The sequence below is a fragment of the Hemicordylus capensis genome, chromosome 2, assembly GCF_027244095.1.
Source record: "Hemicordylus capensis ecotype Gifberg chromosome 2, rHemCap1.1.pri, whole genome shotgun sequence".
NCBI lineage: Eukaryota > Metazoa > Chordata > Lepidosauria > Squamata > Cordylidae > Hemicordylus > Hemicordylus capensis.
In genome coordinates, this window is record NC_069658.1 from 154,708,240 (window position 1) to 154,732,276 (window position 24,037).

General features: G+C 43.7%; 1 protein-coding gene across 1 annotated transcript in view; it reads right to left on the reverse strand.

Annotated features, from left to right (window-relative positions):
• LOC128343209 (transient receptor potential cation channel subfamily V member 6-like) overlaps window positions 1–24,037 on the reverse strand; it is a 120,777-nt gene that overhangs the window by 9,452 nt on the left and 87,288 nt on the right. Inside the window, exons 7-14 of the mRNA XM_053291860.1 lie at window positions 23,131–23,277; window positions 20,293–20,505; window positions 17,726–17,812; window positions 16,465–16,541; window positions 16,173–16,338; window positions 14,803–14,869; window positions 12,334–12,602; window positions 10,954–11,060 (exon numbers count right to left, since the gene is read on the reverse strand). Of these exons, the coding sequence (XP_053147835.1) occupies window positions 10,954–11,060; window positions 12,334–12,602; window positions 14,803–14,869; window positions 16,173–16,338; window positions 16,465–16,541; window positions 17,726–17,812; window positions 20,293–20,505; window positions 23,131–23,277 (1,133 nt within the window). The remainder of the gene's footprint in view (window positions 1–10,953; window positions 11,061–12,333; window positions 12,603–14,802; window positions 14,870–16,172; window positions 16,339–16,464; window positions 16,542–17,725; window positions 17,813–20,292; window positions 20,506–23,130; window positions 23,278–24,037) is intronic.

The following is a 24,037-nucleotide window of genomic DNA, read 5'->3' on the forward strand; positions in this document are numbered from 1 at the left end:
GCACAGACACAACATTAACTAGGCCGACATGCTGTTGTGTAGTATATCAGCCATCGTATGGAGAGGAGAAACTCCTGCCATTACTGCTACCTTTTCTCTGGTGGGAGAGGAGGAGGGGTCATACTGCTGATGCCCAAGTACAGCTATACTAAAATCCTGGATTTCTCCATTGTTATATATGGGCAGTTGTCAATTCTGACCTGGGGAGCGGGGCAGAGGCACGAGAAGGGAATCTGCAGGACCAAGACATGGGGCAGGTTGCGTGAGGCTTTCAATTAAGTCTATGGTGGACAACTGTTAAGATACATGTTGATTTGTCAGCTACAAAGAAATGGAGGGGGAAGCAGAAAGATGGAATTGGCCTGCTCAAGCCCCTAAAAGCTTATAGTAAGAGAGGGGGTTATAGCTGAGAGGATACATGCTATGAGGTTAAAAAAAACTCCCCTCTCTATCACAATTTCCCGTACCCACTCTCTAGAACCACCACACCTCTTCAGCTGTAAAACAATTGTTTTTTTAAAAACTGTGGTTCAGATTGGCACCAAACTGCAAGCCAGATCTTCTCCCACTGTACACTAGAGCAGGGAAAGGTCTAAAGGCAGTCCTTTCCCTGCCTTACCCTTTCTTGAAATTCCTCCACCACACTGCTATTGATGCCTGAACAGCACTACAAGGCTTCTGTTCCAGGCTGGTTGAAACCCCGTACCCGAAGGGATGCTTCTGTATGGGGTAAGGATACACAAGTACATTTTGTTGCAGGCCCCACTTCTAGATGTATCTAGAATCAAATAAATATACTAAGTTGCCATATACTGAGTAAGGCAGCCATTCTTGCTGGCTTATAGTGACTGACCCAGAGAAGGCTTTGAGACTCTCCAAGGTCTTTACGTAGAGGACTTTCTCAGCCTTCGTGTCCAAGACCCTCTAACTAGAAATGTATGCAGGCAAACTAGGGATATTCACACAGTTCACAAAATGAAGGTAGGAGGCAAGCAGCCCAGGTTTGGAGGCTTGTGAGAACCCACACAATTCCTTCCAACCCAGCCCACTCAAATCTGGGTAGCCCAACTTTTGAACCTTGGTCATTACCAAGGCAGGATGAAAATAGCAGCTGTCCTACTTAGGGGCTCTAGTCATGTGGGTGCATTCACTGTTCCTAGCAGTCCGCAGGAGCTAGTAGGGGCCATATTTGTAAGAGAGTACTGTGCCTAGAAGGGCTGCCATCTGTGAATGTGCCACTCTAAGTACACTCTATGGTCCTTTTTTAAGCAATGGTTTAATAGGGAAGGGCCCGCCTCCAGTCCCTTCATGACCAGAGAACAAGTGATGCTGTAATGGGGATTTTCAGTCTCTTTCAGTGCAATGCATGCTGGGATAGCTCTTTTGATCCTTGGTGGATCCAGCTCCTGAATTCAAAAATGGAGACTGTGGCTGTGTTACTTGTGTCTGGCTGCACTGTGTGTGTGCACATTGGGTTTGGAGAGCCAAATGGAGGTTCTGCTTGTCTGTGGAGAAATAGGGTAGGAATTCTGATTGATTGATTGACTGATTGATTGATTAAGTGCCATCAGATAGGTATCGAATCTTAGCGACTACATAGATAGATTCTCTCCAGGATGATCTGTCTTCAACTTGGCCTTTAAGGGCTCTCAGTGGTGCATTCATTGCTGTCGCAATCAAGTCCATCCACCTTGCTACTGGTCACCCACTTCTCTTTCCTTCAACTTTCTCCAGCATTATGGACTTCTCAAGGGAGCTGGACTTTGCATAATGTGTCCGAAGTATGATAGTTTGAGCTGGGTCATTTGTGCTTCAAGTGAAAATTCTGGATTGATTTGTTCTGGTGACAGGACAGTTGCGTCCTGGTCAACTGCGTCTCAGTCAATTGCGTCCCGGTCACTGGCGTCCCTGGATGTCTGCATCTGGGTTTTTTTTGCATCCCAGACATTTGCGTCCTTAACCCACAGTATAACTAATATTTCCATATTAGATTTCATAACCCCTTGTAAGAAACTTATTTTGTCCTGAGGATTGAAACGTGCAAGTAATGATTGAAGGCACTTATTTATATTCTTATTTCTGGGTTGGACAATAATCCCTCTTTGGTAGTCAACTTTCTTCTTTTTGGCCATAGCTTCCTCTTTCTTCAACGCATCAATTAATTTACGAACAGAGGGATGTTGACAAGTAATTGAATTTTGGATAGCGTTATGCCACCCCTCTAAACTATTGTTAGATCTAGGCAAGTCGTTCAATGCAGAGAAACATCTAATTTTTATACTGAATTCTTGATCTTTGTTATACCGTCTTAAACAGAGGTTGCATATTTTCTTAAAGATGTATTTTGACAAATGGAAAATACATGAGCTTATTGCTGTATTAGGAAATGTTCCGCTATACACTTTCTTGCTCCTAGTTCAAAATCTGTCAGCACTGATTTGGGATTAATCTGCAACAAAAGAGTGAATAGGCGGTCATATGTTTCTTTAGTCTTATTGGGTAGAAGAGCAAACACACGAGGACTACTGAATACACCATCTTGGACATGGATGCAATACACTTGATAGTAGATTCATGAGCAAATTTTGAAAGTGCCATCTGCTGCCCAATTCTGAAATCGTGACAAGTCATCCAAACCCCCTTCTGAAGCAAAGATGAGCATTCTATTTTCATCATTTATGCCAGTATCAATTGCAAGAACCCTTTATCCTTTGGGGAGAATACAATATTTTTCTGGTATTTCATAATTACATCTTTGGTTTGGTATAGGCAGAGCATTTTGTGCTTTCTGTCGCCAACAACCAACATTTCTCCCCGTTGCTGAGACAGAGGGCATTTCTGCCATTGAAAATTCATCATGTTTTGACAAAGTTGTTCCAATAAGATGTCTGGTTGGTTCTCGTGAGGATATCGCAGTTTCTTTCAACTCTGAAATCGATTCTTTTGCTCTAATTGTAGCAGCAGAAGAACCATGGTTATGCTCATTAATTCGTTTTGTTACTACATCACTCTCGGTATGAACTCTTGCTTTGCAGGATCATACCACACATCTCCAGTAAGTTTTGGTGCCCGCAGCATTTTTTTATTATACTGATAGCTATAATTTCCGTTATCAACAAGTATGTTTGATTTCACCTATGCTTGATTTCACAAGCTGTGACACAGCTTAGTTTCTTTAAAAAAAATTACACAATAGGGAATGTTTAACATATATAAATCTTGACTGATCAGAACAGTGCTGAACTCACAAGGATAATGAATTTGGTCAGTCAAGACAGCCCCCACCTTTTGTTTTCTAATCATACCAAACACTTGTGGGGATTTGTTTATAAGTAGCTCAGTCACAAACGAGACGCCCATCATGTGACTACAATTACGCTAATCGATTAGACGGGATAAGAGGCTTAACATATATAACAAGGGGTTTACTTATAGTTGGGTTAAGGACGCAAATGTACAGGGCACAAAAAGAAAAAAGAAAAAGGACGCAAACGTCCAGGGATGCCAATGACCGGGACACAATTTACAGGGATGCAACTGACCAGGATGCAAATGCCCTAGTACCATTTGTTCTATGATCCATTTGTTTGTTTTCTTGGCTGCCCATGGTATCCTCAAATGTCTTCTCTAGCACCAAAGTTCAAAAGCATCAATACTTATTCTTTCTTGCTTCTTCAAAGTCCAACTTTTGCATCCATAGAGTGTTATGGGGAAAACCATTGTCTGATTCTAATCTCTGTAGGTATAGACAGGTCACAACACCTAAATGTCCTTTCCAAGGCCTTCATTGCAACCCACCAAGAGCTAGTCTGCAGCATATTTCTTGACTGCTGGATCCTTTACTGTTGATGGTCAATCCTAAAAAGGCAGAAGCTATCCACCACTTCAGTGTCTTCATTATCAATCCTGAGGCTGGTTGCTGTACCCATTGCCATTACTTTAGTCTTCTTGACATTTAGTCATAGTCCCATTTTATCACTGTGCTCCTTGACTTTCATTACTAGAGCTTGCAGATCATCCACATTCTCAGCTATCAGAGTGCTGTCATCAGTGTAGCACAGGTTATTGATGTTTCTTCCTCCAACTTTAAAATCACGCTCATCTTCTTCCAATCCAGCTTCTCTCAGCTATATGCTAAAGTATATGTTCGGCATATAAGTTGAATAAATACAGAGAAAGTATACAGCCTTTTCTTACTCATTTGCTGATCTGGAACCAGTCTGTTTCACCATGTTCTGTCTGGACTGTGGCTTCCTGTACTGTGTATAAGTTTCTCATGAGAACAATGAGATGTTCTGGGACCCCCATTTTCCTTAGGATATTCCACAGCTTCACACGGACAACGCAATTGAAGGCTTTTCTGTAGTTAATAATGCAAATATTGAAATCTTTTGGGTATTCTTTGGCTTTCTCAATTATCCAGTGTGCATCGGCAATGATGTCTCTTGTTCCTCTGCCTTTTCTGAAACCAACTTGAACATCCGGCATTTCCCTTTCCACATAAGGCTCTAATCTGCGTTGGATGATCCTGAGCATTATTTTGTTATAATGTGAAATTAAAGATATTGTGTGATGATTTGCACAGTAAGTTAAGTCTCCTTTCTTTGGTATGGCTATGTAAGCTGAACTCTTCCAATCTGTTGGCCACTGTGTCATTCTCTAAATTTACTGGCATAATTTGGTTAGAGCCTTGACTGATTCTTCTTCTGTTGCTTGCCATATTTCTGTAGCTATTCCATCAACTCCTGTAGCCTTCTGACTTGGTATTGACCGGAGTGCTGATCTAACTTCATCTTCCTGTACTAGAGGTTCTTGCAAGTAGGGAATATCATCTAGAGTATCTTGGATGTTGACGTCCCTGCTGTTCAGATTTTCAGTGTACTCCTTCCATCTCTGTTTGATCTTCTCTGAATCAGTTACTACCTGGCATCCCTTAACATACCAATTCGAGGTTGGAACCTCCTTCTGAGTTCAGAGATTTTTTTGGAAAACTTTCCTTGTTTTTCCATATCTATTTCCATCCTCAAGATCTTTACAGACGTCATTGTAGTACTGTTCTTTGTCTCTTCTAACAGCTTTCTGAAATTCCCTATTAAGTTCCTTCCTGAGGTCTTTATCCTTCTTGACTTTGGCTTCGCTCCTCTTCACCGTCTGTTCTGACATCCATTTTGCTTTCTTCTGTTTCTTGGTCTTTGGCAGTCTCTTTTCACATTGGTCCTTAACAACTTCTTTGATTTCATTTCACAGTTCCTCTGGTTCCCTATCAATGAGGTTCAGAACTTCAAAGCGGTTCCTGATGTTCTCCTTGAAGATGGTGGGTACATTCTCAAGATTATATCGTGGAAGCTGGATAGCCTTGTTTTTCCCACTTTAGCTTGACTTGGAACTTGTACTTGAGCAGTTCGTGATTGGTTCCACAACTGGCTCGTGGCCATGTCTTTGCTGTTATAACTGAGCTCTTCCACCTTCTTGCACCAAAAATGTAATCAATTTGATTTCTGTGTACTCCATCTGATGATGTTCATGTGTATAGGTGCCGCTTTGGTTGTTTGAAGAATGTGTTAGCAATGAATAGGTCATTGGCTTGGCAGAAACTAATAAGTCATTCTCCTGCTTCATTTGTTTTCCAGGCCATACAGTCCAACTGGGTTTTCCTCCTTACCATTTCCAGCTCTGGCATTCCAGTCTCCAACCATCACCAGCACATCTTGCTTGCATGTTCTGTCAATTTCAGACTGAACTGGAGCATACAGCTCATCAGCTTCCTCTTCTTCTGCATCAGTCATTGGGGCATAGACTTGAAAAACTGTCATGTTAAATGGTTGCCCATGAAATCTAATTGATATTAGTTGGTCACTGACCATATTGTAAACAAGTACTGTCATTGCTATATCCTTCCTGACTATGAAAGCAACACATTGTTCCTTCTTTGTTTTCCATGTCCTGAGTAGTAAACGGTATGATTTTCTGACTGAAAGTGTCCAATTCCAGTTCATTTTAATTTACTGATGCCCAAAATGTCAATCTGTAGTCAATTCATTTCATTTTTCACTGTGTCGAGCTTTCCCATATTCATGTTTCTTACGTTCCACGTTCCCACTGTAATTCTGTCTTTGCAGCTTTGGATTTCCTTTTCCTGCATGGCAACATCAGCCACTAGATGTCCAAAAGGCTTTAATCTGTGTCATAAACACCATTGGGATTTGAGAGACCCTCAGTTCTTCCTCAGTAGCATGTTGAGTACCATCTGACCTGAGGGGCCCATCATCTGGCACTACATCAACAGTCATTCTATCTTGTCTATCCATGTGGTTTTTAAGGTAAAATACAGGAGTGGTTTACCATTGCCTTCTCCCGTGCAGTGTGAAATAATGCCTTTGTCATTGTCCCGGAAGTGATCATCCGCCTCCAGCACCTTCCTATATTGCTACTGCCCAATATAGGGGCCTGCTTGCTTTAGCTGGGCAGCTGGGATGACCTTTGCGCTTTGGGTGACCCTACTGGGAGTATACCTCCCAACATACTTTGCTCATTCTTCCCAGGAACACCTCATTGTAGGAACCTGGAATTTTTTGCAGGTGTCATATTGGCATTACACCATCCCAACATTTAACTAAGATCATGTAATGACACGGTAGGGAAGGATCCCCTTTGTAGAAGACCACTGTGTCATGAGGAGGGAAAGTTTAGTGTCTGTGTCAGGATCTCAGCCAAGAAATGTAGTGTAATGCATGTGCCAGTCCCTGTCTAGAAGACACAGGACAGCCATCTTGCTTGAGATCTAGTGGCTTCTATAAAGCATTCTGTCTCCTCTCTGCTGGGCCTTGTTTTAGTTAGTTATAGAATTCGCTGCATCATCTTATCAGTGTTCTGTTGGAGAATCTTGCTCATTATACTGTCTCTCTGTACACCCATGTTGGCCATGCTTGGCTCATGTGTGTCTATTCACCAGCAAGTCAAGCCTGTTTGTATTCAACTATAAAAGGCAACCCATTTAGTGTGTCAATTGGATCCCAACAATGGATTAGCATGCAAGTGCCTTGGACCAATGCCAGAGCCCATCCCCTACTGAAATGAGATCCCCAGTGGTGTGTGTTTTGAGGGATGTAAGCATTTTACCCCTTTATCTTTCTCCGATTAAAAAGACATCTATTCACCTTCTATCGTGTGTGTATTACTCTGTGTCTCCGACCCAAGAAAAGAACTGTGCCTGCCTGACACAACAGATCATCAACTATAGATCAAACCCAGATTACTGATCCTGGCTAAATGTCAGTTCTGTGCAGTGCCAACCCAATGTCAGTGAAAATTTCTGGGTTCTTACTATTGCAAATTGGGAACACACACAGCCCGCTCATCTGAGCAAAAGGGTGCTCTGCTGCCAAAGATACCAAGCACACTTGGTGCATGAAGGGCAGAGCTATAGAGCACCTCGGGGAGCTTGAAAACCCTTCTGCAGGGGCTACTGCACAGGTGCATAACCTACATTGTAAATGATTCCAGATCAACAGATCGCCTGTTTCCGGCAAGCAACCTGTTTTTACATGAACCACCAGATGACTGATGCTTGCATGTAGATGTTAAAGTCAGTTTGGTAGTTCCTTTGTCCAACTTCCCTATTTGTCACTTCCCTATTCCCCCCCCCCCGCCAGAAAAGACTCCCTCAGAACAACTTTATGTTTTCCCAAATGCTGTGTAAATAGTCACTAGGGAATCTTCACAGCTTTTTCTTTTTCTTTACATTGCCATAAGTAACACATATAACAGCATTAAAATATGAAAATTTTTACATGGTTCAGCATGTTTAATTTTGCCTGCTGTGAGATGGTTGCCATGATCCCTACAATGGCATGGAATTGAGAGATGCGCATACTGTGTGCATTCCCAACTTGCAATAGTAAGAACCAGTAGGAATTCTACCCCCCCCCCCAAAAAAAACCCACCCCAAGATTTGTTATTTATTCGATTTCTATACCGCCCTTCCAAAAGTGGCTCAGGGCGGTTTACACAGAGATGCTCGTGTGAAAGACCTTTCTATGTTATATCAAATGCGCAATGGTGATTGCTACATCTATATGTAGTATACAGTAAACGTTGTGTGGTTCAACCCAAATTGTGCAGCAACATCCCACACCAGCATCATCCACATTGATGATGGAGGATGCCAGTGTGGAAGGTCCCCATGTGATCTGATGTCTCATATAATCTAGAAGTGTGAATGATGAATATGTCATACAGAAACTCTTGTCAGGGAGCCAGGATTGGCTGTGGCTCCCTGTTGAGTGCCAGTGGCAAAACCAACAAAAATGGCTGTGTGATGTGTGAAATGGACCTTGGAGAGAAAATAAATTGATGCTTATCAAGTCCAACAGCTTCTACAACTAAAAAGGTATAAAAAGCAATGAAGACCCAATGAAAATAATTAAGCAGTTTGCTGCATGGGAATTTCCATTTCTCCAGAGCCAATTTTGGAGAGAAGCACTTTAATATTGCTCTAAGCAGGAAGGGTGTTCAGTAGCTAATGCTCTAATTCAGGATTGCAAAATTACAGCCATTATATCTTAGTGTTTACATGAATTATTAACCTTTGTTGCTCATGGAATTTTCCAAGCTACTGAAGGGGATTCTTCTTGATTTGGAAAGTTTGAACAAAACATATAGAAGCATGTACAGAACTGAAGTCTGAGGATAAAAAGCCCTGCATTTCCCACCTGCCATGGTAGTAAAGTTTTACCATTAATTTACTTTGGAAAGAGCTGCGGGGATTACGATGGCCTGAAACTTGACATTGATAGTCACATGCTGCCTCTGAAACTAGTATTGGCAAAGCTATCCAGTTTAAGGACACACAAAGGTTAAGACTGTATCAGATGTGCACAACCCATACAATAGCGAACTCAGTGCCAGCACAAGGCGTCTGGGAAGAATTCAACTGCATATGTCCCTAGATGTGCGGAAATATGGCAACCCCACCCCATTTCTGGTCCTGAGGCTTGGCTGAACCTGGTTCTGAACCTTAGCACGAAAAGAGGAAATCCCTACCTGGTCCTTTCCCATCCCTGGAAATTCCTTGGGTGTTTTGGCCTCCAAACTCTACCTTAAGCAACATTTGTTGACAACTACAGTACTGTCCTGGCATTGCAGGGACTTTGCCGTTGTGTTGTGGGACTAAGAGGTTGCAAGTGCTTTAAGGTATGGGTGCCAATGTGCTTTTTTGCCTGATGCACTGAGGATCCACAGGATCTAAAAAAAGTCTTCTTTGTAGATAATTGGAGTGAAAGTTAATCCTCTTGCCTCCCTAATCTTACCTAGAGTGGAGACAACCATTCTAGAACCATTCCATTATGTCAGATGGAGACAACCTAGAATGGAGATGCTCTAGCCAAGCACTCTAATGTTCATTTCCACACCTCATTCCACTCCTTTCCCCTCTTTGGCTTTGAAAATGCTGGAGGCAGGAGGAGAGCGGCAGCAGTGGCTCCTCGATTGTCACCACCAGAATGAAGGCCGTGATCTTAGGTTTGGAGACCAAAGCGTGGTCTTAAAGAAAAGATCCTGGAGAAAAACATGGAACTTGGACGCTGAAGGATGCAACCTCTTAGCACAGCATACAAAGTTTCCAAATGATAGTGTGTCTGTGTGGCAGAGTGGGGTTCATACGCAGAAGAGCTCTTTTCTCTCCTATCACCCCGCCTCCCATCCAATCTAGCAAGGCAAAATAAACACATACTGTAGAAATCATTTTTCACAGGTGGACTTTCCTCATGGGTAATTTACTGATGGCAAAAACTGTAAGTGGAGCAGGGGCGTAACTACCGTTAGGCAAGGGGAGGCAGTCATCTTGGGGCCCCACTGCCTCGAGGGGCCCCCCAGAGGCACATCACATGACTCCCCACCTGCCCATGTTGCACCCCCCATGAATTATGTTGAGTCTCTTGGAGATTGGCAGAAGCAGAGAGTAAAAAAACTAGATTCAATGTGAACTAGATATTCACCGTATTCATAATGGGGATGTGAGTGTGAGTGCACGATATATTGTGAACTGTGTTTGTGTGTGTATATCAGCGAGGGGCCCATTTTAAAATCTTGTCTCTGGGTCCCCTCCAACCTTGCTACGCCCCTGAAGTGGAGGAAGGAAATGTCACAACAGTACTGGAATGGGGGGCAGACGGCGGAGAGTGCTCCTGTATCGTCACCACCCCAACACGTATCAGAGTGAACAGTGCTCATGGTTTGCTTGGCAGAGGAAGAACCTGCTAAGTGAGCAAAAGAAGCACCTTTCAAAGTGGCGCTTCCCTTATATTTAGCAAGGGGAGAGCAACTGGCCCTATCCAACCCTTACACAGCATCCCTCCAGTAGGGATGAGCACAAAGCCAATTTTTCCGGTTCAGGCTCAAATCCGAACTGGATTCAAGCCATCCCAACCCAGCCTGGTTTTGTGCACTGTCAAACTGGACTCGGGTTGAGTTTGAACCAAGCCGGCTTGAAAAGACGCAGAGCTCTACTGGTAAAGGGGAGTGTGGCGAGGAATCCTGCAAGGTAGGCACAGGGGTCCCTAAAGAACAGGTTACACAGAGGCCCACTGGGCATGCTCAGCAGCCTCCAAAATGGCCGCCGCCACGGGAGGTAAGGCCTGAACCAGGCCATAGACCACCCGAACCAGGCTATTTGTGAATAAATGGAGGCTGGAGGGGGAAGGGGAACCTCTGCAGACACCCACCCCCACGGCCTCAGAGAATCCCCCAGCGCTGGAGACAGTGAGTTTTGGGGGGTGTTTGGGGGGCAACCTGGTTTTGTGCACATCCCTAGTTCCCACCAGAATACTCCAAATGTTACAGTCAGAAATACATTAAATAAATATGTGCTGATGTCATATAGCACCAACATCTCACATGCCATTGCCTTTGACAAAGGAGGTCTGCAGCAAAGACTATGTTAACAAACTAACTTACCGGAGATACCACCGGTCACCCAGCCCATACTCCTGCCCACAGATCCCAGAGCGAGGCCAGAGGCATCGTGGGAGTTTACGTTCCAGCATGACGGTAGTGGCAACAACCTGGAACATACAATTTGAGAAGAATGAGTGGTCAAAACACAAAGCAGTGAAAAATAGGTGGTGGCTGCAGGCTATGACATTCTGCCTCTATATGATGGAAAGGAGTCCTAGTCAATTTAAAAATTGGTTAAATAAAGATGAACAGGACAGCAAGATTGCAACAGAAAACTGTGTGTTATCTCTTCATGACACAGAACTGTTTTGAAAATGCTATTCATCCAATCTTGCTGCTTAAACAACCTGTGGCTGAAAAATATATACTAGTTACACATTCCTTCATGGTTAAATTCACCTCTTCCAACATGTGTCTATCAGTCTGCTCCAGTATAGGGGATTCCCTAACAACCCCCAGCCTTAAATGTAACCATAAAACACACTTAAAATCCGTATGAATTTAGGAATCTTGATTCTGTGGCAAACATATGGAAGTTTCAAAACAGTTGGGGATCCAATCCATGGTGGGTTCTGGGAGATACAGAATCCTTGCATCCTCCCAACAGGAGGCTAATCCAAGAACCCAGTTATTTTGTAAACTAATCTCTAGTGATTATCCTATCTAATAAAAGGCTTGGTGTCCGTCCGTGGACGGACACCAAGCATGTGTCCATGCCTCCCTGGCCTCTTCTGGGCATGCGCGAAGCGCATGGCCAGAAGGAGCCAGGGAGGCAGGACCGCCAGCACCCGGCGGCCATCTTGGGCGGCCAGAAGCGGCCGCCCCGAAGAAGCCGGGTAAGCGGCGGCGGGGGACACTGGCCGAGGCGGCGGCAAAGCCGCGGCCTCGGCCAGAGGAGGCGGCGCGGCCGAGGAGGCGGCAGAGCCATGGCCGAGGCCTGGCCGTGCCGCCGCTTACCCGGCTTCTTCGGGGCGGCCGCTTCTGGCCGCCCAGGATGGCCGCTGGACGAGGCGGCAAACAAAATAATGCGGCGGTGGGCCCGGGCAGCGGTGGGCCAGGCCGGAGCCGCGGGCGGTGGTGAGTGGCGGGCCCGGCCGGAGCCCCGGGCACCGGGGGGTGGCGGGAGAGGGAATGGCGGCGAACGTCTGGAGCGCAGAGCTCCACTAGCGCCCGTTAACCAACGGGCTACAAAACCACTAGTTAGTATATAATTTTGTTAAGTAGCTGTCAACACTCAGTTTATCAAGATTTTCTTCAGCTCACAATCAAGAGGTAGCTGTCTATTTGAAAGGAGTTCACATAAACAGAATCACCTCTACTCCGAAAAATCTCTCCCTCCATAGACATTGTCACTAACAGGACAAAGCTTCGCTCACTCACCTGTGCTCTCCAAAGCTCATCCCGTTCATGGGCCACACGCCAGTGTGTATCACCCATCATGGCAATAAGCAGGTTGAGCATGAGGAGGGTGGCAATGACAGCAAAGGCAGAGTAGGTGATTCCATACATGAAGGGCAAATCCACTTCATAATTGGCAGGTCCATCGATGATGGTGAGGAAGAGCTCAAAAGTGCTGAAGAGTGCCATGGGGTAGTTGTAAAAATGGCCTAGTTCATCAGGATTTTCAGTTTGGAAGATGACATAAAAAGCTAGCAAAAAGCAAGGAGGGGGAGAGAGATCGAGATCAGTTTATTGTATCAAGATTTACCAGTGTAGAAAATGTGCAGAGGGGGCCTCCACATATTTAGGACCATTTTGGACTCCCTCTTCCTTAAAGTCTGCTCCTGTTCTCTTAGTGGTAGCTGTCCATTCTGCCTTGCTCCCCATTTATATATGGAACTCCCTTCCAGAACACAGCTCTTTTTCCTTCAAACTCTCCTCAAAACTCACCTTTTCTGTGAAGCTTTTTACCTAACCCTTCCATCCCAATGCACTTTCACCAAGAAGTAGGTTCCAATGACTTCAATGGATCTCTCTTCTCAGCAACTAGTTTTCCCTAGGAACTGTGGGGGAGAGGAGTAGGGAAGACTAGCTGCTAAGACAGGTCTTAGCCTGTCTTAGGCCCCGCCAGCTGTTTTTGGACTATAACTCCCCCAATCCCTAGCTACAGTGGCCAATAGCCAGGGATTATGGGAGTTGTAGGCCAACATTTGCAGGAGGGCCAAAGTTGAGCAGCCCTGTGCTAAGAGATGAGGGGAAATAATAAAGGACAGACAGAGAGGGGCAGCCAAGGTTCTTCAGGGTATGTGCAATTTCTGTTTCTTCCAGGTTTCTCTAGCTGAAGGTGGATGACACTGGGTAGTGGCTTAACAATTCCCAATAGGCAAAGCTCTCACATTCTGAGTGTATTTATTTTAATAAAATAAATAAATAAATAAATGTGCTCAAATTCACCCTTGTTACCCTTTCCTCTCGTCTCCCTCACTGCTGAAATTTTAGCTTCTCAGGACAAAGACTGACCTTTTTTTTAATGTACTCCTGTAAAATGCCATCTACACTGACAATAGTGTATACATAATAGTGATCTTGGAGAGGTTTCAAAAGCATGGTAGATTACATTGCGGTGTGTCATGCGAGGATGACAGGCAAGATGGCCAAAACATCACAGCCAGATGCCAAGAAAAATTAAGAGGCTAGCCTTGGTAGTCTGCAGCACTGCAAACAACAAAGCATCTCATAGAAGCTTAAACACTAACATGCTTAATGTGGCATGAGCTTTTATGGATCAGACACACACAGCATTTCATTAGGTACATGAAATGGTCACTGAGTGGGTGGATAACGTACAAAGAGAAGAAGCAAACATTCTTTTAAACCCCCATAGATCTGGCAGTACAAGAGATAGCACTAGGTATGTCACAGTACTATGCAGAGAATACATGAATACAGAACCTGATCAAAACCAAATCAAAACGTTGCTGCAACTAAGATCACCTTATGCCCCGACAGGATGAATTTGCATTCACATGGGAATGAAAAAGCAAGAAAGATCACTTTCCCGTCTCGCTTGCATTGAAGTGATGGTGGGTTTCTTCCCTCTGTGGGCTTGCGTGATCATCCTTCACTCCTTCAGAACTAGATTAATTTCCCAACACCCCATCATACCCTCCTCCGTGCTTTGTATCCCTTTTTGGCAATACTTCCAAATACAAAGTTAATTAAAATACCACAGTAAAATGTATTTCTCAGCATCCAATATTTTATGGGAAATGGAAGGGAAACATCATGAGACGTGGAACCAGAAAGAGAAAGAAAGAGAAGGGTCATAGCTGAATGGCAGAAGACACACTTTGCAGGCAGAAGGGTTCACCTTCAGTGTCTGGCAACTCCAAATAAAAGAAGCTCAAGTAGGAGGGCTCAGAAAGACAAGAGAGCCCCATCTAGTCAGTGTTGGGCTAGATACACCAGTGGTCTGACTCCACATAAGGGAGCTAATGGATTCAACATAGGTAGAGACAGGAAGAGATGGAAAGTTTCTGCTTAGAACTGTCAAGGGAAGCATGCAAAAAACAAAACAAAAAACTTCATTTATGCGGGGATTGGAAAGAACTGGGCACTCATATTCATTTCTATACTGCCTTTCATTGCACGACATCGTGTGCACTTCAATTACCAAAAGCTCTATGTAAGCCACATCATATGCAATAGGTCTGGGATTGAGAAACACACAAGTCCACACCATCACCCCTCCTGCTAAGCAGCTCCTCTAGATCTGACCATCCATCTTGGCCTTTTCTGGCTTTGACCCAGATGATATCGTGCATCATTCAGCTGTTTCCCATGAATACAAACAGATGTCAGTGATTGGAGCAAAAGTTTTCACAGAAGCCAGAAATGTGTGTCACCTACCAGATGCAAAGCCAAGTATCACCACTGCCATTAGCCAGCAGAACCGCATGAGGTCTCCAAAGATCATCTGCACATCCACACACAAACAAAAAAATAAAAAAACATAGTACGGATAAGTAGCTTCTGTCATCCACAATCCTTAATTCAGATTGCTGAATCTGACTAATGGTCTACCTTGTCCAGCATCCTGTTTGCAGATGACAATCAATCAATCAATCAATCAATCAATCAATCAATCAATAATAGGCTGATGGTGCTTTCTGTGGCCCCTATGGTGTTGAGGTGTTCTTCAAGGTGTTTTGGGACTGCACCTAGGGCGTCAATTACTACTGGGATTATTTTGGTCTTCTTCTGCCACAGCCTCTCAATTTCAATTTGTAGATCTTTGTATTTTGTTATTTTTTTTTCCTATTTCTTTTTCTTCTATTCTGCTATCCCCTGGTATTGCTATGTTTATTATTTTCACTTGTTTTTCTTTCTTCTCAACTATAGTTATATCTGGTGTATTGTGTGGTAGATGTTTGTCTGTTTGTAGTTGGAAGTCCCATAATATTTTTGCATCTTCATTTTCTACAGCTTTTTCAATTGTATGGTCCCACCAATCTTTGGCTACAGGTAGCTTGTATTTTTTGCAGATGTTCCAGTGTTTCATCCCTGCTACCTTGTCATGCCTTTGTTTGTAGTCAGTCTGTGCAATCTTTTTACAACAGCTGATTAGGTGGTCCACTGTTTCATCTGTTTCTTTACAAAGGCAGCACTTGCTGTTTGTTGTTGATTTTTTGACTTTTGCTCTTATTGCATTTGTTCTTAGTGCCTGTTCTTGTATAGCCAGTATTAAACCCTCTGTTTCTTTCTTCAAGTTGCCATAGGGGCCACAGAAATCACCATCAGCCAATTACAAAAAGCAGCTTTACTGGGAACAGCCTATATTTTGCGATGATATCTATAATAATAACAACAATATTGATAATAAAATTCAGCCATCCCAGGTCTTTGGGAAGGACTCGATGTCTGGATAAAACAAACCAGTTAATAACACCTGTCTGACTGTGTAAACAAGAAATAATAATAATAATAAATTTTATTTTATTTTATTTATTGTTAAATTTGTATACCGCCTTTCATTAAAACAATCCCAAGGCGTTTCATACAAAAATTAAAAACAAGATTATAAAAATAATAAAAAATAATAAAAACAATTAGGATTGGGATTATGAAAACCATGTACATCCATGGAAATAAAGGGGCAGGCTTCAAACACCCTTGGGCAGAGCTGCCTGGAAGGCCTGAAATAGGATCCAGGCAATTGTTGATGACAAAGACACCTCTATTACTATGGTTTGTTTCCCAGTAAACCCCTTATTACTTACTTTTTGGATCATAATGGTGAAGGGTCCTAGCATCTGAAATCCTCGGGCGAAGTACATGACATTGCACCAGCCAAGCACCAAGGCAAAAGACATGGGGACCACCTCTCCATTGGTGCTGGTGAGACGCATCACCATGGTGACCAGGATCATAAAGGCGTATGTGATGCTGTGCAGGCAGAAAGAACAATGAGGAAGAGAACTGCACATCAGTCCCGTGTCCTTCCAGGTTCACAGTTCTCTATGGTTTGGTTCATGCCCTCACAACCACAAATCCACCAGAAATAAATCTTACATGATGACATGGAAAGGTCCTCCGAGGATGGTCTGCCCAAAGTACTTGGTGACACCCACTCTCAAGATATCTGGAATCTGAGAAAGATCAATTGATCAGATTTGTACTGTTTAAAAATAATTGTTTTATATAGCTATCTATTAAAAAACAAACAAAACCCAAACCCACTCACCCAACTTCAGAGCTTTTACCAATACTAGAGCTAATCTCTGGAAGATATAAAGTAATTATAATAAGCAAACAGGCTGTAAGGCAAAATGTGCTGTCGAGTTGGTGTCAACTCCTGGCGCCCACAGAGCCCTGTGGTTGTCTTTGGTAGAATACAGGAGAGGTTTACCATTGCCATCTCCCACACAGTGTAAGATGATGCCTTTCAACATCTTCCTATATCGCTGTTGCCTGATATAGGTGTTTCTGGGAAACATACCAGAAGGGATTCGAACTGGCAACCTCTGGCTTGCTAGTTAAGTCATTTCCTCGCTGTGCCATTAGGTGTACATTAGTGTACACATATGCAAAATGAGTCTCTCTCTCTCTCTCTCATCACAGACAACCAGCAATCACCCACTGGAGAAAGGGTGCCCAGGTCAAAAGGGATGCATTTTAGATATTAAATTGTTCCTTCAAAGTTCATACATCACTTTACAAAATGGGGTTGGTGGGTGGAGCTCATTATTCATTTCAAAAGATGAGGGTCCTGATCCAAATAAAGCTCATCAGACTTGTTTGACTTGTCCTTTTTACATTAATGGGGTTTAGATTAGTGGCAACCAACTTGTCCCATTGATTTCAATAGGACTTAAAGCACTTGTACAGTCCAAGCACTACTAACCTTCTCTGCACTGGAGTAAGTATGTCAGTTAACATTCTGGTTAAATCTAACATTCCATTACCAAACAATAAGGGTTCTAAGGAGAGTATTAACTCCTTTCCTTGGTTTTGTGAACCTTGTAAAATGAACAAGTTTGATCATTCTCAGCATACTCCATTTGTTTCAACCAGCTATCAATCAGAAACCCTTTCTTCCTTTTAAATTTGCAAGCTTATTCAGCTCTATGGGTAATCGTTGTTACAATTAACTCCTGGTGTTTCTTCCGTCTACTTATTTTATAATTCCCAATAAGAATATCAGTGAGTTTAGAGACAGTTTGTATGAAGCAATAAATCAAAAAGCTTATGAATAATATATTTCCAATACTCTGCAGTATTGACAAGGTGTTCTCTGAATTAACACATTGGATTAGAGAGTAGTTCCTCCTACCTCTAGAATCAATATTACGATGGCTCCAATCACAGTGATAAGCTCACCCACCAGTCGGAGTTTATCTTCAGAAGCGAGATACGATTCCTGAAAAGAACGCATGAAATATATTGTTAGAAATATCGTGCAGCCAAGAGGTAAACCTTCAATGAAGCAACCCTTGGGCCTTCTAGGTTCAATTCAGGGTGCTGGTTGTTGGGATTTGCTACAGACATTGAGGTTGTGCACACACACGCTCGCCAGGGCGCTTTCCAGATTACACACTGTTCAGCAGTCGTTTACTTCGGCTTGGCAAAATCCCCTTGAAACTGTAAATTAAGGGATGTTGCGCAAAGCCACCAGCAGGGGGGAGCAGTCTTTTCTAGCTACAATGGGAATGTCGAAACACAGTACAATGTTGAAACACAGTACAGAGGCACACTTAACAGACACGTAGTGGCACCGTTGTAGGGTGTAATCTGGAAAGCGCCCAGGGAGGGCAGGCGGGCTGCGGGGGAGGCAGGAGCTTGCCTGCCTTCCCCAGCCAATGAGCGGCTGCCATCCTTCCCTCCGCTGCGCCACGCACCTATACAAGCGGTGGCGCAGTGAAGGGAAATGCTGGCAGTGGGAGGACTTCCCCCTCCTGCATCCTGCGACGGCTGCTCTTGTTAGAGCAGCCGCCACTTTCGGTGTGGCCGGCCCTTCCCTTCCCTTCCCGGCTTGCTGCCAGAAACAGAAAATTTGACAGACAGCAAACAAATATTCTAGAGTTGACTGAAAGCTTTGTGGTAGCAGAGGGTGATAGGTACGTTATGCACTTTGGACGAGGAACCGGAACATTCACCTGTTAGTGGACTCCTCAAATTCCATAAGGAAATAAAAACAAAAAAACCAAAACTGAAACACTCACACTAGGAAGGAATACAGAACAGGGGCATCTTGTGAGGGAGTTAGTAGAATCTCAAGGAAATCTCATGACGGAGCCCTTCACACGATGGGGTGAGGGGGTCAGGACGGGGGGACTTCCCCCAGATGATCCTTTGCTGGAAGTGTGCCCCCACACTCCCACACAATCAGCCCTGCTCCACGCAACATGGAGTGTGGCAGATTGCTCTGAGACCGGGGCTTGTTGTCCCGCAGTGCACCATGCACTGAGTGCAGTGCATTGGGAGATTCCCCCAGGGGGTGGGGGGATTCCCCCAGGGGACACACGATCCTGTAGCCAAGGTTAAGGCATGTGTGCCCTTAACCTTGGCTACAAGCTGGGCTGCAGTGCTGAGTTTAGTGCCACAGCACCACCAGGATGCACCTGGATCTCAGCAGTTCTCATGGGCTTGGCTGCTTGTGAGAACAGCCTCAACATCTGGCATAAGATGACAGCAGAGACCCTGTACCATTACCGGCTCTGTCAAAGAGGAAAATTTCAGTGCTCACACTTCTAGTCTCCCTTTCATATGCAACCAGGGCAGACCCTGCTTAGCTAAGGGGACAAGTCATGCTTGCTACCACCAGACCAGCTCCCCTCTCCTGAGACCAGCTCTCCTCTCCTGTCATAGAGGTACAAGAGACTTGCTGCCATCATTTACATCTGGTCTCTCTAATCTAGGGTGGAGGAAGAGGCGGTCTGTGAAGGCAAACAGCACGTGAAGTTCCCAAGTCTAAGAGTTGCTTCACAAGTAATGCAGCAGGGGCATTACTGGCTTGTCCCCCATGCGGCTTATACGGTGAATATACCACCACACATTTGAAGGGGAGATGCGTCTCTGGAAACAAGCGCCGGATAAACACCAGAGAGCCATCGCCAACCACAGCAACCAGAAGAGGGTCCACAATGTCCATTTGCTTCAAATGGCCACAAACAGTGGACACATGGAGGATACATATTGATTCTAACATGTATTTATATCCATGAGAAGATTTCACAGTGGTTTACACAAGATCACATCATGTGTAGGGATGAGAGAAACCTTTATTCTTATTTTCATGGATATTTCCACTTTGCCAAAAAGTTACACCTTATATTTGGGACCCCACAATATCTGACAAGTGGTTTTCACAAGGGCAGGATTTTCGATACTGCTGTTTCCCATGTCTGAATGACATTATTGCAATAGCATTAATTATGAATTGCTCCCACTTAAGGTGCACAAACCTGGCTCTATTGAACAGCACAGAAGTAAGATAACTATTAGGTATCCACCTTGTTTATAATTAGTGCTGATCATAGTTCCCCACTTAAACTACTTATAGACTACCCAGTATACTCAATATCTAGCCGGACAAGTGTTCAACATGTTCCTCATTCAAACCAATGGCTAGTTAACTATTATGAATCTATCTGGTCTAACTAATGCTCATGATGAGCACTAGCTCTTCACATAACTGCTTTGCTATTGTACATCCTTCCATACAATGAGTTCAACAGTGCAACCAGCCACCCGTGATAACTATTCAGAAGCCTTTTGCTATATTTGGAGAGATCTACCTGCAACTGCATGTGATCTCCCCCTTCCCCTAGAAATGGAAGCCGCGTGTACTTGCTGTCTCTCGGGGGACTGAACAAAAATCAGGATTTAGAGAGAGCTTACCTGCACCAGTTTCTGAATGTAGATTGTGTTGTCCCTTTCATTCGTTTTGTTACAGCTTCGTGCTTTAAGAGGACGGTAGACGCAACACATTGTGAAGCAAATCATATACAGGACATAGAATAAGGCCAACACAGAGAAATATGGCCTGCCATACTTATTCCACTTCAGGCTTACTAGTTCGTTAATGGGGGTGAGGTCTAAGATTCGCCGAGCCTGGAGGATGTAAAATCATCATTGTTTTACTTCCACCTACAATCAAATAACTCCCAAGAACAAGAAGAGGCGAAGGATTGGAAATTATGGGGGTACTTGGATCAAATTTATGAAGTGAATTCATATTCGAGATGTTGAGGCTGTTTTCAGAGGCGTATCTAGGGAAAATAGCACCTAGGGCAAACACTGAAATTGCGCCCCCTGTCCAAGCATCTGACACCCATCTTTCAGATAACTTTACCATAATAACAGCTGAAAAATACAAGTCAGGCTCGTTAATATTTTAATATTTCAAAAACTATTTTAGCAGTGGACTTAGCCAGATCAAAAAATGCTGGAAAACTACAAATTTCAGTCAGTATGCTGGGGCTCATGAAATACCCAAATACTATGTGGAGGTATACTTGGAAAACTAAACAGAAGTGCCTGTCTAATTCTCTACTATGTATTGTAGCATCACCATTACATAAGTTTTTTAAATCAATGGAGAATTTGACTTTTCCCAGATACTCTGTAAATAATTAAAGGATATGCAAAGTAAACTGTGTCACTGCTTGGAATATATTCTAGTCTTTCCGAAAGACAGTGAAAATGAGAGAAAGAGAGCAAGAAACTCCCAGTGGGCCTTAATATTAAGGATTTCACACTGATTCAAAGACAAATTCACCATTAATAGCCATATTAGCAAGACATCACATTTAACTCACTTATCACAAGAAGCAAAGTAAGAGCAAATGAATACAATCCTAGCTCATAAGCATCAGCTCAGTATTCACAATCCCTGATTCTCTGTACATAGTGTGTACAGTGACTTATATTATATATTATTATTTTTTTACCTGTAGCCCCTTCGGGGGGCTTCCTAAAGGCTGGGGGGTTTGCAAAGGTTCCTCCTCCCCCCACTGGCCTCTAGGGCCTCGCAGGGACCATTTGAGCATGTGCAGTGGCCATTTTTAAAAATCTTTTTTTAAAAAATGGCCACTGAAAACAAAATGGCCACCGTGCATGCTCAAATGGCCTCTGCAAGGCCTGGCATGACCTAGGGCCTCACAGAGATCATTTCAGCATGCACGGTAGCCATTTTGTTTTTGGCAGCCATTTTTTTTTAAAAAAAATTACAAAATGGCGCCCCCCTTCAAGTGGCGCCCAGGGCACGTGCCCTGCCTGCCCTACCCCTAGATACGCCCCTGGCTGTTCTCACGAGCAGCCAAGAGACCGGCTAGGGCAGCTAAGCCTGGGCTTGGCTGCCTGTGGGGACTGCCGGGAGATGTGGGACTCCCAGCAGGGCTCCTGGTGGTGATTCAGATGCAAACCTGATCAGAAGCCAGGCAGTTACATGAGGTTAAGGGAACGAGCATTCCCTGAACCCCATTTACTTGACTGTGTGTCAGCACCGGGTGCTTTCAGCAGGTGCTGAAACATTGACAGGAGCCTGCCCATCACTGGGGGGATCCCCACAATGCACTGCATACTTACACAATGCACTGTGGGATTTCCAGGGGCCGGGACAACACATTCCAGTCCCTGCAGCTCCATGCTGCCTGGGGTAACAGTGGATCATCTGGCCGCACAATTTGCGTGCCCAGCAACAACGTAAGGATTGGCTGCAGGGAAGGCAAGCTTCTGCTGCCTTACCCACTGCCCGCCCTCAAGCCCTCTCATGCAATCATGAGAAAGGGCTCATGAACAAACTCACTGCTGCTCATCATTCTCAGGTTTGCTGCTTTTGATTATGTAAAAAGGGAATATTTGATCATCATGATGATGGTCATAGTGGTGGTGGTGGTGATATTAACAGTAGTACCATAACTTGAGATCTTGGAGCAGGCTCCATGCAGTGAGATTGTTGGGTGAAACTGGGTAAAATAAATTTGACATTTCAAGACCAATTCACATGTTACGTCAGCAGCATTTGTGTTTCAACTCCCTCCCCTGTGACCCAACCAATAGTTTTCGATTTTGCTCTGGTCTTGGACAATGTGGTCTGGCCTACCATAATATTTCAGTACACATTGAAATACATACAATACATATTGAAATAACACGTTTTGTGCTTTGAAGACTCATATATCCCTGAGCAGCTTTGCATTGTACAATAATATAGTGTTACAGAACAATTCTGTCTTCTATAACAATGGCCATGTTCACACACTCATTCAAATCTAGGTTTAAAACTGGTAACCAACATTAGCATGATTATGTGAATCCATGCCAAGATTACAATGGGCAGTTTGTGTCCCCAGAAGGATCTGAGATTCTCTCATTGGTGTAGTTTTACATGACCACACTAATGTTGGTTATCAAATTTAATCCTAGATTTGAACAATTATGTGAACCAGGCCAGTAATTTTCAAGCTTTTAGGTATTGGGGAGCACTGTGTAGAATAAATCATTAGCTGCAGAATCTCCACATGTCAGTCATGGAACTTCAAACCATGCTGAAGATTTTTGACATCTTCTAGAATGCACACTCAGGTTTCTGTGGCTGTAGGAGAAGTAATGGAAGATAATCTGCCTGTAGGAAAGCTTGTCTATCTTAAAGAATCTAGATATGCTTCCAAGAAAACCCAGATCCACCAGAAGACAACCGCTGCAGAAGAATGTAGTATAAATGCTCCAAAATACCTCTCTTTTTTTTGAAGTTACGATGAGTTCTAGGAGAGATTGATCATCACCCCATGAGTCAATTTCTGTGAGGTCATACAAAGTGGATGTTAAAGGCCCAAAGGTCCATTGTATGTGCTTTCTTCTTTGCATTAGGTGCTGGAACACCTGATTATTGGAAAGCAAAATCTCAGTTAGACTACTCCCATGAGCAGGCAGTTGCTATGGATGGGTGCAGTCACCTCCATGACCAAGAGTATTATAAATAATACTATATTATTTATATAATAATTTGTTTCAACAATAAATTACTATATAAATTGTTCACAATACAAAATGCGTCTGGATGGGTATCCAGATGCAATTTGTATTGTGACCAGTTCATATAGTAATTTATTGTTGAAATTGCTCAGATTTGCTCCAACCTGGGTAACCTGCCCTGTGTCTCCTACTGCCTCCTCCTAAGCACTGTATGGTAGGTTACACATCTATTGCTGGATGAGGTTGCACTCTCACTGAAGATGGAGGTTCACAGCTTGGGGGTGATTGACATTGGTGGCTGGGAGCACCTTTAACAGCTCCTGCTGATTTACTAACTCCTACCCTATCTAGAGAGACCTAGCTATGATAATCTATGTATTGGTCATGTCCAGATTCAACAACTGCAATGGGCTCTATGTGAAGCTGCCTTTCAAAATGGTCGGGAAACTTTAGCTAGTACAAAACGTGGTTGCTAGAGAACACTGATATAATAAGCAAGAGTCATTGTGATCATGTGTCTTGAGCCAATCTCCTGTCTTGAGCCAATTATGTTGGCCCAATTCAAAGTGCTGGTTATCGCCTCTAAAGCCCCATGTGGTCTGGAACCATGTTATCTCAAGGGCTGTCTTCCCCCATATATGACGGATATTTATATATTGCTTTTCAA